Raw genomic sequence first — 15,178 nt, 5'->3', positions numbered from 1 at the left:
GGTCATTGTCAAACCTTGTCGAAACTAGGAAAAATGCTATTGCCAGCATATCCAGACGTGTGGGTTGCTAAAATTGTCAAAACCTATGGGTTTTCGCATTGTTGGTCACCGTCACTGATGAGAGGAAACGTCGCCATTGCCTGTCCGCTCTAGAGTCGCGCTGCCGTCGCTATTTGCTGCCAAACGTGCCGTCGTCGTTGCTCTCCGCCAGACACCCCCCGTTGCTGCTACCAGGTGTCGCCACTACTCTTCACGCTCGTCGAAAGTTGCACAAAGAGGGAGAGAGAGAGGCATGAAGGAGAAGGAGGAAGAAAGAATAGAAGCCTTAAGTTTTTGTTTCCCTTTTTTCCTTTACTTTTTTTTCTTTTAAAAAGAAAACCCATAATTGAAATTCATTAATGACATTTAATAAATGTCATAAATCGAGGACATTAAAAACCTATCATAAAATAACAAAAAACCGAAAACGTCTTTTCTCGCTTGCATGTATCCATGTGTGTCATGGAAGCCTAATTTTACTGTAATGAGAGTGGATAGTAGGTACCACACTAGGGTGATATTTGTGGTTTTCACGCTCATTTTGGGTGAAAGAGGTAAGCCCAGGAGAGGATGTGATAAAAGTGGTGTATTCTTTTTGTGTATGGATATCATCTAGTCCATAAATTGAAACATCACCATCTAATGGTAAAGATGTATTTAAACGAATAGTCATGTTTTTGCGTTACATTGAGATTGAGCGGTTGCACGACGAATAGATATATCCTTTCGCATGTAGGTGTGATCTACATCATACGTATGAAACATCACAATCTAGTTATGGACATATATTTAAATAAACATGTATGTCCTTTCATGTATGGTTATGATTTAGACTATAGATATAAAACATCATAATGTAACCTGGACATTTTTTAAAATACAATCCTGTCATTTGCCTTCTAAATTATCATAAATTCATATTTTATCTTAATTATTTGAAGAGAAAGATAGAATATGAATTTCGTTAATTAAAATATTTTAAACTTTTTTCTTTTGTGTAGTAAAAAATGAACTACAAATTCTGTATGCATTGCACATATTACTAAGAAGCTACACATTCTTTTTCGACGTCTCAATCATAGAATTTTTTTTTAGAAACACGTGAATGAATACTATGAACCAAAATATTTTTTTTTAATCAAAATAACTTAAAAAAATATTTATAAGAGCTATGATTGAATACATCATAATATTTTGGTACATCTCACTCATGCACACAAATAGTAAGATTTAAAAAAAAAATAAGTAAAGGAAAATTTGGTAGACAATTTTTCAAATTTGATAAATGAATAAATAATTAGTGGCGCAAGCTTTCATTCACAACTTTCGTAAACCAAAACCTCTCTCGTCTTTTCTCTGAAAACCGCCGATCAAATAATCACGTACAGTATGCTCTCTCTAATGACTTCAACCACCCATCGGATTCAATCCCTCAAGCTTCTACTCCTCTCCTCCGCCGTTCTATCCATGGCCATGATTCTGAAGTTCTACGTTCCGGTAGTTGCCGGTATCCTGCTCTCCGACGTTCCCGACGTTTGGAGCTCCATCGTTTTGTAGTTAAAGCCTCCTTACCTTTACTTGCTCCTTAACTTCATTATCATCAGTATCCTCGCCTCCTCCAAGCTTCATAACGACCTGGCCGTGGATCCTCCGCTTACGACGGTGCCGAAGCTTTCCGCTGATTCACAATCAGATTCCACAGTTCGTAGAGCCGTCGTCAGCGATGTTCGCAACGAAGATTTCGCGGCGGATGTTTTGGAAGATGAAGAGAAATCGGAGTACTCTAGGATTTCAGACGGAGAAATTGACGAAAACAGCGAGACAGATCGGAGTCGATTGCTAAAAGAGGATTGGATGGAGAATTTGTTGAAGAAGAAGTACGATAAGAAACCGCCGATTTCTTCAAAGGTCGGTAATCGAAAAGCTGCAAAAGCTGCTACTACTCCTCCAGGTGCTACTCTCTACTCTTTTTCTTCTCTCTCTCTCTCTGCAAAGCCATGATTTCTTTTCAGAAACTGCAGAATCTGGTAAAGAGATGGCAGAATCGTAATTAATTTGATATTCGGAGGGTGAATTCGTGGTGCAGGGACGATGTGGAGATGGTCCACGGTGAACGGACAGGACACGTTGGACGACGCGTGGAAGGCGATAACGGAGGGCGGGCATACGGCGCCGTTCTCGAGACGATTAGATAAATCCGAAGAAGAAACCGCGGGTAGTAGCCCTCCGAAAGTGACGAAATGGGAAAGAGTGAGAAGAAAGGCGTCGCTGACGGAGGAGGAATTAAACCGGCGAGTGGAGGCGTTTATAGAGAAGTTCAAGGAAGAAATGAGGCTGCAGAGGGAGGAATCAGTGAAGAAATTTGAGATGGTATATTGAAATTTGATGCTGGTTTTTCCAACTGTAATGGATTACTTTGGATTTGTGTTTAATGAATTTTAGATTTTCAGTTTTTGGGGTTTGATTTTGGTTGGTTGGAGCTGCTGAATAATAGTGGAGATAACAAGTTATGGCGGTGACAATGTTGGTAGTGGAGAGTGGAGATCGGTGACCTTCATTCGCCAAGCTTTGTTTAGGGAATAAACATTTGGGCGACACTTATGTGTGTACATCTACATCTCATTTAACCTGAATAATAACAATGTCAATAATAATCATTAATAAATATAATTAAAATCAAAATTATTTACACCAAATAATAAAATTTAATCTTATTTAGTAGAAGTTGACGGAAGTCTATTAGTATCTATCAAGAAAGATAATTTATCATTGATATTGTTAATGACAAAAATCGATACAAGTTTATCATTCATAAAGGTTGATTGAAGTCTAGCATGATAAAAATTAGTAGAAATCTATCAATAATAGAAATTGATAAAATTCTATGGTTGATATTATCAATGATAGAAATAGATACAAGTATATCGTTGATAAAAGTCTATCAATGTATACGAGTATTTTTTTTTACTATTTCTATAAATATTTAAAACATTTAAGCATCTTCTACTTGGCATTTAGTAATGTTAGGTAACTACTTGTTTTTTTTCTTTTTTAAACAATGATCAGGATGCACCTAACTATTAGATTCTCCATGCACCTAACGATTAGATTTTCATCCTCTTTATCATAAAATAATATATATATATATATATATATATATATATATATATATATATATATATTAAAACTATATATTTTAATAAATAAAAGTGTCAGGTGACACATTTGGCAATCGGGTGGCACAACACCTAAGTTTTTCTCTTTTGTTTTTACTTTTTTAAAATTAACTAAAGATATAAAGATACACGATCTTTTTATCTGTGTGCATCTCCTTGAACAAAATAATAATAATTAGGGTAATTTTTTTAATTGAAAAATTTGTTATAAACATTTTTAAAATATAACTAAATATCACTATTTATTAGTGATAAGTAATGTTAGATATCTATTAATCTATTAAAGTTGTTTGGCACACTAAGTTGAGTTCATATGTCTGCAAAGTTCATATATCCGTATTTTGGGTCTTTGGACGATGTTGAATTCATATGTCAGAGATATTTGATATAGTTTTTTTCTTTACATAAATAATTTGTTCTTATGATGATTAATTTTGTTTGGAAATTTTTCTTATTCAATAATTCTATATATATTTTTTAATAAACTACCGACTGCACTTTATTTTAGTCTTTTAAGCACACGTGTATTGTTGAGGGTTTTGGGAAATAGAGTTTAGGGTTTACTTTTGGATCATGCATTTCAATTTTTTTTAATTTAATCAATCATTTTACAGATTTTTGCATGTGACGTTTCTAGTTAAGTTGTTTTTATTTTAATACTTTTGATTAAAAAAAAAAAAAAAAAACTTTTTAAAATAATAACATCCATGTGTTTGACAATTTTTTCTCAAAAGTTGTTTTTACATACAAGTTCATTTGATTTCTTACATGATAAAGATTATTTTATTAATATTAAATTACTAAAAAAAAATTACTATAAAATACTATGAACTAATAAAAAAACCAGAATTCAACGTTTTGACGGAACTTACATACTTTTGTGTCAATAAATGTATTTTTATTGATAATTTTGTGCCTCAACTTAAATACATTTGTTTGTGTTTTATATGTATTTTTAAATTTATAATTACTTTTAAGCTTTAAATTAAGCTTTTATTGACGGTTATGTCACAAGCGTCAAAAAAAAAAAAAAAAAAAAAAAAAAAACTCGTGTGTCAACAAAACCCAAATTTGTAGTATTCATAATTTAAAATAATGGTTGTCAGAGTTAGTGGAGTGGCTAACGTCGGAGGTTATCAAAGTTGGTCGTCAACAATAATGATTGGATATTGTCGGAGTTGGCTGTCGGAAGTGGTCATCGGAGTTGGGTTGTCGAAGGTGGTTGCCGAAATTATTTGTCAAAGTTGAGTAACAAGGTATCGATGGTGATGAGGGTTCAAAGTATTGTTGGTGGACATGGTATAAAATGTTGGTGACGTACGAAGTTGACCTCCCAAACAAATGAGTTGAATTCATATCTCAACTCATCTTATTTCCTCATCCCAAACACCCCCTTAGTGTAAATCACCGATAGAAAGCGATATTTTACTATATTTGTAAATAAGTTGACTCATTTTTCTATATTTATAAATAAATTGACTCATTTTACTATATTTGGAAATAAAGCTAATAATTATTATTATTATGTCACAAAAAATCATAAAAATAGATAATTAAAAATAAAATGTTGAAGATGGTGTCCAATTCGAAAAATAATTAAGATATTTAAGCAAAAACATTTGAACTTTTCTGGTAATAATTTAGATCTCATTTGGTAATCATTTCGTTCTTTGTTTTATATTTTTTAAAATTAAATCTATTTCCTTCGCATTTCTAATGACTTGCATCTTTCTTAAGTATAATGGTTGAATTCTTAACCATATTCCAAAAACAAAAACAAGTTTTTAAAAGTTATTTCTTTTGGTTTTTAAATTTTGGTTTGGTTTTAAAGTATTAGTAAAAAGTAAATAACAAATAAAGAAATTTGGAGGTTTATAGTGTTATAGACTTAATTTTTAAAAATAAAAAGCAAAAAATCAAATAGTTAACAAACAGTATATTATTTTTGGTTCTTAATTTTTGAAAATTAAGGTCTAAAAACACTCTTTTCATATTTTAATTTCTTTATTTATTATGTACTTTTTACCGGTGTATTCAAAAATTAAAAAATTATTTAAAATTTTGTTTTTGAAATTTGGCTAAGAATTCAAGTTAATAATAATGCAAATTATGGTAAGAAATTGAGAGAAAATTGGCTACTTTTCAAAAATCAAAAGTTAAGAACAAAATGATTATTAGATAATGTCTTAGTCTTATGGTTTTTAGTGTTTATTTTTTGAAAATTAGGCATACAAACATCTCTTTCACCTCTAAATTTTTATTTAGTTATTAATTTTTTATCAAAATTTTAAAAAATCAAGTCAAAATTTGAAAATAAAAAAAATGTAATTTTTAAAAACATGTTTTTATTCGTATAACTTGGTTAGAAAGATGAAAACGAAAAAAAAAAAGAAAAAAAATGAAAAATCAAGTTTTGAATAAGATTTTCTTGGAAAAGGTAATAATGCAAAAGATATATTTTTTTAATATTTTAGAAAGGCCCCCTTTTTTTTCAAAAAAAACGAAAACTTCAGTAAATAGAAAGATTTTAAGTTTTACTTTTGATATACTTTTGAGAGAGATTATTAAGAAATGGCATCTACCTTAATCTAAAAATTTTAGATATCTTTCTATTTAATACATATTCTTTTCAGAAAACACTTTTGAACCTCTAAAATTATATATATTAGTTACTAAAAATTTATATATATATTATAAACATTTAAATATTTAAGCTTTCTGAAGTATGTAAAAATTTGAGTTTGTTTGAAATATTTTTTTATTTTTTCAATTTATTTCAAAGTTTCAAACACAGTATAAAAATAATTTAGAGTGTCTAGTTTAGTTTAGGGGTTTAGATTAGTTTGTTGGATTATATGCAAGTTTCAAAAGAAGAAATGTAAAATTTAGGTCTCATTAGGTGAATTTTTTTTTATTTTATTTTTTTTTTTTGTGTGTGTGTGTTTTTGTTGTCTTTTTTTTTTCTAATATTATACTTTTTTTCAATTTTTCAATTACGCTTTTCACTTTTTTTCTTTTAAGAAGTACATGAATTCTAGTCAAATTCTAAAAATTAGAACAAAGATTTTTAAACTATTTTTTTTGTTTATTTGGGCCTTTAGACTTTATCGGCCCATGTTTGATAGTTGGGCCAATTGCTAAGTAAACCAGATGAGACTAATAGGCTGCTCCTAAAATCTTTTTCTTTGGATTATGTGGAGCATTTACTGCGTACTTGTGGTGAGTCTTTGGAGAAATTCTTATAAATAAAAAAATCTCAAAAATATTTATACTTTAAGCAAAAAATTTAAAAGTACACAATATTTTGGAACTTTTTGTTTATAATATGTTTTATGAATGTTTTAAATTTTAAATTGCTTCATTAAGAGCTTTTATGTTTAATTTTAGATCAATTTAACATTTTCATCCTTATAAAAAAATTTAGAATATTTAACTTTTTTTTCTTATCAACATTATTTTTGAATTTTGACCTTGTTTCTATTATTTGTTAATTTTTGTTGATATTTATTTAATACAAGATATTTCAAATTAATGTTTCCTCCATTTTAGAAGATTTCATTTGTTTTCTTCCGTATTCCTAGTTGAAAATTGATCACCTCTCCATCGAGATCTCAAGTATATGTCGAATATAATAGTAAAATACTAAAAATATAAATGTACATTGCATATGCCATGATTTATTTTTTTAATATGTTTACAAATATACTGAAAAATATAAACATACATTACATGTAATGTTTGATATATACGATGTATATTGTACAAATTATCTTGTTCGTGCACTAATCAAATATACCCTAGTTTATGCCAAATTGAGCATAGTTTAATTGACATCGGAGTGTACTAGAAATCTCGATATTTGTGGTTTGAGTCCCCCTACCCCTAATTGTACTAAAAAAATATATATACCCTAGTGTATTACTAGAAAATTCAAATATATATCAAATAGATCCTGTTATATCAAATATAACTTATTTTTTCTTTCAAAACTTCTGGTTGATTCTTGCTTTCATCTATGAGGGGAATAATTTCCAAATTTTTTAAAAAGCTTTTCCTTACTTTTGTAGATTTCAAAAGTTCATAACTACGAGAAACTGCACATGCGTTTTTTTCCTTTTAATATTATTTTATTTTTAAAAAAAAAAAGAAAAATTGAATGGTAAGGAAGCATGAAAAAGTAAATTGGGCTAGAGTTTTATGTAAAATAATAGTTCATTAGGCTACTTACATAATAAAATAGAAAAATTTAGACAATTGTGTAACTGAATCTACTTATTTAGGTTATATGTGTAGAAAGCTCTTATTGTAAAAATTCAAATATGAATATGAAAATAAACCATTTCTACTATGTAACTAAATTAACTGTTATTTTTTAACTCAAAATAATTCATCAAAATTAAAGTCTACAATCTTTGACAGAAGGAAAAGTTTCTTACATCATGATTACAACTAAAAACTAACCAATAAGAAAAATTAGAAAGCTAAGGAAAAGATACAATATAAAGAACTCGACATGCTAACTCATGAGCAATTCTATTCCATTCTCGATGCACGAAGTGGAAATTAACCAAATAAAAAGAAGCAACTGTGAGCCAAATATCCTCAATGATGTGTACCAAGCCTCCAAAAAAAAGTTCAATTGACAGATTAATCACATCAATAAGTAATTTATAACAAGAAAAATCGTGATAATATCCACCTCCACCTAGGCAGCTAGAGACAATCCCTCCATAATCGCATGAGCCTTAGCACATATAGAGACAAATACAAATCACTAAAACCAAACGTACTACTCATAATTGTCGAACCCTCATCCAATAACACCATCTCAAAACTGGGATCGTCTATCCCTTCTCAATAAGAACCATCCACATACATTACTAAAGACTTCGAAAGACTAAAAGGACTCAGCATCGACCCCTTGAGTCAATCTCAATCCGAGATGACACAAAATTGGAGAAAATACAAATATAATTAAGCATCCACTCACGACGAAACATAAGTAAAAGAAGGGATTCATAATGAAGAAACTTATTTTGATCCTCCAGATAGCCCAGGCTCCAACACAAGCTAGAGCAAACTCAACGAAAGATAGCTTCATTCATCATTTACCTATCATCAAAGCGTTGAAAGTTAATCTACATCTAAATCAAAATGAGCCCTTTCCATACCGTCCAAGCTCGTACACACTCCAATGTAATTAAATTTAACTATGAACAGTCAATTCGAACATAAAAGATACTATTTCTTCCAAGAAACAAACAACACCACCAACTTACTACCGAAACTAAATCATGAGATACAAAGAATGACAAACAGGTAAAGAATGTGGAGATAGAAGAAACTTGCTCTTCCAATGTATTTGATGCAAGTGAGTGCGCCAAGGCATTGTGACAATACTATACATGTCCAAAAGAGACATCTCTCGGCTGATGTGCTAGTGTAGAGACTTTGCCTCCTCAATTAAAAAAAAAAAAAAAAAAAAAAAAAAAAAAAAAAAAAAAAAAAGACTTTAGTAAGATCCACATAAATGTGATTTAGCAGATTAATGACCTCCACTTACAATCACCTTTAACCTCAACATGTTGAACATTGATACTATAACACTAAAAGAGATATTACTATAAATACCATCACAAATAACCCTCGTTTCAAGCACCTTGACCTTTTAGCATTTGGAAATGAACTTATAACTAGTAAGGAGAACACAACCCAAATGGTTCCAATCCACCCACTCCAACCCACCAGCATGTCTCGCAAGCATGCAACATAAGTATTCAACTTTTCATTTATTCCATGAAGAATAAAATATACTAATTACTATTTCTAAAAGTTGATGATTTGATCAACTAGACACTACATATGTCATCCTAAAATTTATTCACGAAAAAGAATTAATGAATAACTCAAATTTTAGCTTAAAAAAATAATAGTAAAGTTTAACCTTAAAAATGAAAAATAATTAATGAGATCGTCACATAGTAAGAGTTAGACGTGGATCTAAAAATATGTATGCCTCCTACTAATCACTAGGTATGAATTCAATATATTCTTTTTTATATTTAATAGTGTAAAATTATTTATTTCTCTATGAAATCATATATACCAAACTACAAAAGTATTATAGATGCACTCAAAATATAAATAAATAAACATATATGACACAAAATAAAAAATTTCTAAATCCAACCAAAGAAAAATATACACACCCAACAGGCCAATATCACAAAAATCACGCCCACTATATAAAAAAATAGGTGTTAATTTCATCACATTCAATTTTCTAAATCAACCACAAAAGTTAGAGAGGATGATATAATATTTTAACTATTTAATTAAAATTGACAAATCTAATGTATACAAATTTTTAATTCAACATACAACAATTTTATGAAAAAGTAGTGGTCTCATAATAACCGTCATACGTGGATTCAAAAAACTACATATTCTTAATGATTATTATTTATACAAATTTGAGATAGTTTTATAATTTCTCTCTCCAACATCTAATGATGTAAAATTATTGAGTTATATTGTGACCATCTCCTTAAAAAAAAAAATTCAATTGAAGCACAACATAACTAGACAATAAGGTGTATTATAAAAAGAAAAAAAAAAAAAAAAAAACTACACAAATATGATGACATCTAAGATAAATTTATAATGTGAACATAGGGAACATGATACTATTGTAATATTAAAAAAAAAATGGTTTAAATACTATTTTGGTTCTTATACTTTGAGTTTTGGTTCATTTTGGTTTCTATACTTTGAAAGTGTTCATTTTGGTCCCTATACTTTCAACTTTGATCCCATTTTGTCCCTATACTTTCAAATTATTCATTATGGTCCTTGTACTTTCAACTTCAGGTCATTTTAGTCCTTAAATTTGCAAAAAGTGATCATTTTAATCCTTAAAAAATGAAATGAAAATGAAGATGTAGGGACTAGGATTGTCACTTTTTCAAAGTACAAGGATCAATATAAACATTTTGATAGTATATGGATCAAAATGAACTAAAGTTAAAAGTATATAAACTAAAATGAATACTTTCAAACTATGACAAAAATGAACCAAAATCTAAAGTAATATAATTAATTTTCTCCACTTGAATATGAATCCATGGGATTTGAGACACGTGGCAACTGTCCATTGGATGGAAAAACAACCATAAATATTTGGATATATCTTATTTGGCAAAAGCTTTGGTGTGCAATTATAGTTCGGCAGAGAATGTTATGTGAGAAAAAGAATGAATAAAATAAATCATTTTAATTAATTATTATTTTTAAAAAATTAGAAAAAAAGAAGGGAAAAAAAACGTGAAACTGAGATTGAGTCAGTTGTGTCTGAAAAAGGAGGCGAAAGCCAGAGCCCTTGGATTACAAAGAAAGAGGAATGCCACGTAAGATAATTTAATTAATAAGAGAGAGAGAGAGAGGAAAATTAGATTCTATTTGAATTTACTTTATGTGAAAAAGGGTTTAAAAAAGGGACACTAGCAGATTTGGCAAAAAAAGAAAAAGAAAAATTAGGAGCATGTCAATGCTTTCTCTTATTTGCAAAACATTGCAAAAAAAAACAAAAAAAAAATCGCAAAACAGAAAGCCCAAGCCCAAGAAAAGTTATAAATGTCCAAACTACCCTATGCGGGCAAAATTATCAAACCCAAATACCAGGATGACCAAAATGCCCTCAGTTAAGAATGCGTGATTGCATCTGATTGACATTTGATTTTAATTTGATTTCTATCTAAATATCAATGATATCCGTTGTTATCTGGTTGTTGTCTGATTTCTGTCTAATTACTATTTGATTCAAATTGTTATCTGATTGCTATTTGATACTAAGTAGTTTGCGATTGTCATCTAATTTCTATGTGATATTAAGTAGTTCGTGATTGTGATTATGGTTTTTAACATAAATCAAAATTGTGTTATTCGATCATCTGATTGACATTTAATTATCTTCCATCTTTGTCAATTATTAAGTAGTTCCTATTATGTCATCTAATTTTCATATGATTATCTTTCATCTTTCATTTTTTTTTTCTCAATTACTAGTAGATTCTGATTGCCTTTCGATTATCTTACATTTTTAGTTAAATACTAAGTAGTTTCTGGCTACAACTTGATTGTCATTAGATTATCATACTTTTTTTTGTCAATTACTAAGTTGTTTCTAATTGTAATCTGATTGTCATCATTCCACCTTACATTTCTTAATTACTAGTTTCTTATTGTCATCGGATTATATTTCATTTTTTGTCAATTACTAAGGCCCGTTTGATAACCATTTGATTTTTTGTTTTCGTTTTTGAAAAATAAGTCTATAGACACTAGTTCCACCTCCAAATTTCTTCTTTTGTTATCTACTTTTCACCAATGGTTTAAAAAATCTAGCCAAATTTTAAAAAATAAAAAAAAACTTTGAAAACTTGTTTTTGTTTTCTTTAAAAAAAACTTTCTTTTGTTTTTAAAATTTGGCTAAGAATTAAACCATCGTACTTAAAAAAGATGTAAATCATTGTAAGAAACATGAAGAAAATACATTTAATTTTCAAAAACAAAAAATAAAAAACGAAATGGTTACCAAACGTGACCTAAGTAATTTTTTATTACCATTTGAATGTCATCTAATTACTTTCCATTTTTTGTCAATTACTAAGTAGTTTTTAATTACTTTCTACTTTACAAAGAATAGTTTCTAATTGTCCTCTAATTTCTATTTGATATTAAGTAGTTTGTGATTGTTATCTTAATACTTATTTATTTATTTATTTATTTATTTATTTACTACAATGAAATAAGGAAAATAGGAAGAACAAGCCAAAAAAAAAAAAAAGGCAAAAAAGCAATTGGCAAAATTTGAGAAAGGAGAAAGTTCAACAAGAAAAGAGAAAAAAAAAATAACAAAAAAGAAAGAAATAACAAGGAACGCAAGTAAAATATTGGAGTAAGTAGCATATTATCATATTGTATTTGATTTCATGTCGATTACTGGTAGATTGAGTTTTGATTCAATCATGTTTGTTCATGTATTTAATTATTCATTTGTGAAACATTCATTACTTTAAAAATAAGTTATCTGAATGTTGATTATTGTTAGATTGACTATTGATTCACTCATGTTTTATTTTATATATTTTGTGATTGATGTCTAATACACTCATTTCTTAAATATAATATAGTATTGATATACTTTAGCAGGATACTTAACAGAAATCACATGACAATTGATTATACATCAAAAAACCATTAGATGACAATCAGATATAATTTTTTTAAAAAAAAAAACTACTTAATATCAAACTGCAATCAGATAGCAATCACAAAGTAAGTAACACTTCTCAATCTCCAGCTAAAATATGAACTAAAACACCCAGATCAGACCTCTGTTGGCGAATCTACAATCTAAAACTTATGAAACTGAACACATCTTAAAAAGTCATCAAAGAGAATCAAAGATCCTTCAAAATCGAAGAGCCTTATAAGAGAATTAAAGAAACTAAATATAACATCGTATTATTCAACACAAACATAACACAAAATATCAAATTTGAAAAGAAGAAAAATCGAACTAAAAAGAATAAGAAGAGATGTCGTAAAAATCGCACTGCCACTATTCTTGCAAGCTCTGCCAGATATGACAGTTGCTCATAAGCTTCAAAACTAGGGTTGAAAACACATAAATCGGCAAAATTAAATTATAATAAATGAATATAACAATCCAAAATTGCTGCATGTATATCCCCGCCATGTGAAATATACTCTAGATATAAGAAATTTTAACGTTCTTGACATAAAGATAGGGACAGTTATAAATATAGACATTAGATCTAAAGTATTAACAGATATAATATAATGTAAAAAAAAAAAAATTATAAATATGGCCAAATTTAAATAGTCTATCAGACCTATTATTGGTAAAATTATAAATATGGCCAAATTTAAATAGTCTGATTCTATCAAGACTATATCATTGGTAAGAGTCTAGTAACGATAGAAGTCTATCGCTGATAAACTTATCTATATTTACAATTTTTTTAAAATGATGTTACACACTTGGTTATTAATTCTAAAAATGCTACCGATTGCAATTACCCCAAGGATAATTATAGAATAAACAGTCAAATAAATTGAGAGGTAAGAAATTTGCTATAAATGCAAATTCACAAATATGGAAGTTATATCTAGAAAATACTATTTTAAAATTGCCATCCACTGCGATTTCTCTTTAAAATTAATTAATTGGATATAAGCCTCTCTCAAATGCGCAATTGATGATTTCCTCTTGTTTTGGTTGGGATTTCCCCCCAAGTTTGTTGTGAAAGGGTTGTGTATTGGAGATGTGTGAACTAGACTCATATTATGGAGAAGATCTCAAATCCATACTGAATTTGAGTAACTTTCTAAACTGAAAATTATGCTTGTGTGAAGATTAAGTTAATAATATCGTATTATTGTGAAAATTTATGATGAGACTGTTAAAATTTTATATTATTTGACGTCGAAAAATATTAGAAAAGTACTTGTTCTACATTCGAAAGATTCAAGAAATTGATGTACTTCAAAATAATATAAAAAGAGTCCATGACTTTTATTTTGAATTGTCTCAATTAGAAATATTTTAAGTTTGGGTGTGTTTAAAGTGATTTAAATTCTCATCTTGTATCTCTAGTTTTTAGAGTGGAAAAAATATGTGCAAAAGTTTTGAAAGAGTACTCTTGTAATTGAGATTAAGGAGAGAATTACGTGTGATTGTTTGTAATAATTTTATACATAGTGTATTTCTTTTTAGGGCGGGTCATGGTTTTCTCTGATTTTAGAGTTTTTCACTTAAATTCTTCTATTTCTTAGTTTTGTTTTTTTTTTTTTTTTTTTTTAATTTCTCGATTAATTTTCTGCTTATTCCCACGATACTAGGTGGAGATTTTTTTTTCTCAACACAAAAATAGTTTTTTTTTTTGTTGAGTTTTTAGAGCCAAATAAACTAGATATATAGATCAACAACATCATGGCACTATTACAAATTACAAAAGATTGCACATACTACCAAGTTCATAATGTTGAGATGCAATCCACAATGTCTCAACATTGTCAAATTACTCCTCAATTACACCGCGCATAGCTTCATTCGACGTTGGAAATGCTAAAATGTCATAGTGGTATGTGAAGTCGCAATTTCTTTAAATAAATTACTTCTTCTAAGACTGATGGTAGGACGTTTTTCCAAGAGTTTGTGTGGTCAAATACAAAATTGTGAGAGAAAAAAGTCATAAAACGTGTCGACAACTATTCCAAATTCGGTTTGAGTATTTTCTTTGTTATATCCTTAAAGAAACTATTGTCGTGGTGCTTAAAAGTCAAGATATCCTTGATGAAACTTCTGATAGTGCGATTTTTTTTCCTATAACATGAGGTGAGGGCCATAGTAATCTCCACATATAGTAGAACATGTTGCGTTTACAAAAAGAATGGGATGTATGGTCTTGAGTTGAGACGAATAAGTATATTTCTTGTGTATGTTCTCTTTCCTACTCTATTTAATTCGTGTTGCTATTATTGACTTGATCTGATTCACTTGTGAAAATGAAGAACTATTTATACTATGGCTCTAATAGATTGATTTTTGTCGTAGAGGCAGTACTAAATTCGGTCCATCTATATTATCTCCAACAATTAGCTAAAAAGATATCAATTTTCAATTATCCTAAAAAAGAGGGGGGAAGAAAAAACTTAAAAGAGTAGAAACATCTCAATTAAATTTGATGTATGTTTTGAAACAATGGCAATGAATAAGCAACCAAACAAACCAACAAAAGACTGACAAAACAATCAAATATGAGATTCTCCTAACTTAAAGAAGAGAGAAAAGAAAGTAAAGCAAATAGAGTGAGAAGAGGTTGAGGCCATTGGAAGCTACTTTTATTTGTTTTGGGCTTTTAAAGTTTAAAACAAAA

General features: G+C 28.9%; 1 protein-coding gene across 1 annotated transcript; it reads left to right on the top strand.

Annotated features, from left to right (window-relative positions):
- The first annotated feature begins 1,305 nt into the window (after positions 1-1,305).
- LOC120086811 (uncharacterized) lies at positions 1,306-2,498 on the top strand. Its single transcript, XM_039043602.2, is given in 2 exon segments — positions 1,306-1,990; positions 2,126-2,498. Coding segments are annotated over 2 exon segments (855 nt in total). The 5' UTR covers positions 1,306-1,428; the 3' UTR covers positions 2,419-2,498.
- Positions 2,499-15,178: the final 12,680 nt, after the last annotated feature.

Source organism: Benincasa hispida, chromosome 9 (assembly GCF_027475165.1).
Source record: "Benincasa hispida cultivar pf3 chromosome 9, pf3_genome.v1.1, whole genome shotgun sequence".
NCBI classification, from domain to species: domain Eukaryota; kingdom Viridiplantae; phylum Streptophyta; class Magnoliopsida; order Cucurbitales; family Cucurbitaceae; genus Benincasa; species Benincasa hispida.
This window is presented reverse-complemented; position numbering and strand designations above follow the sequence as displayed.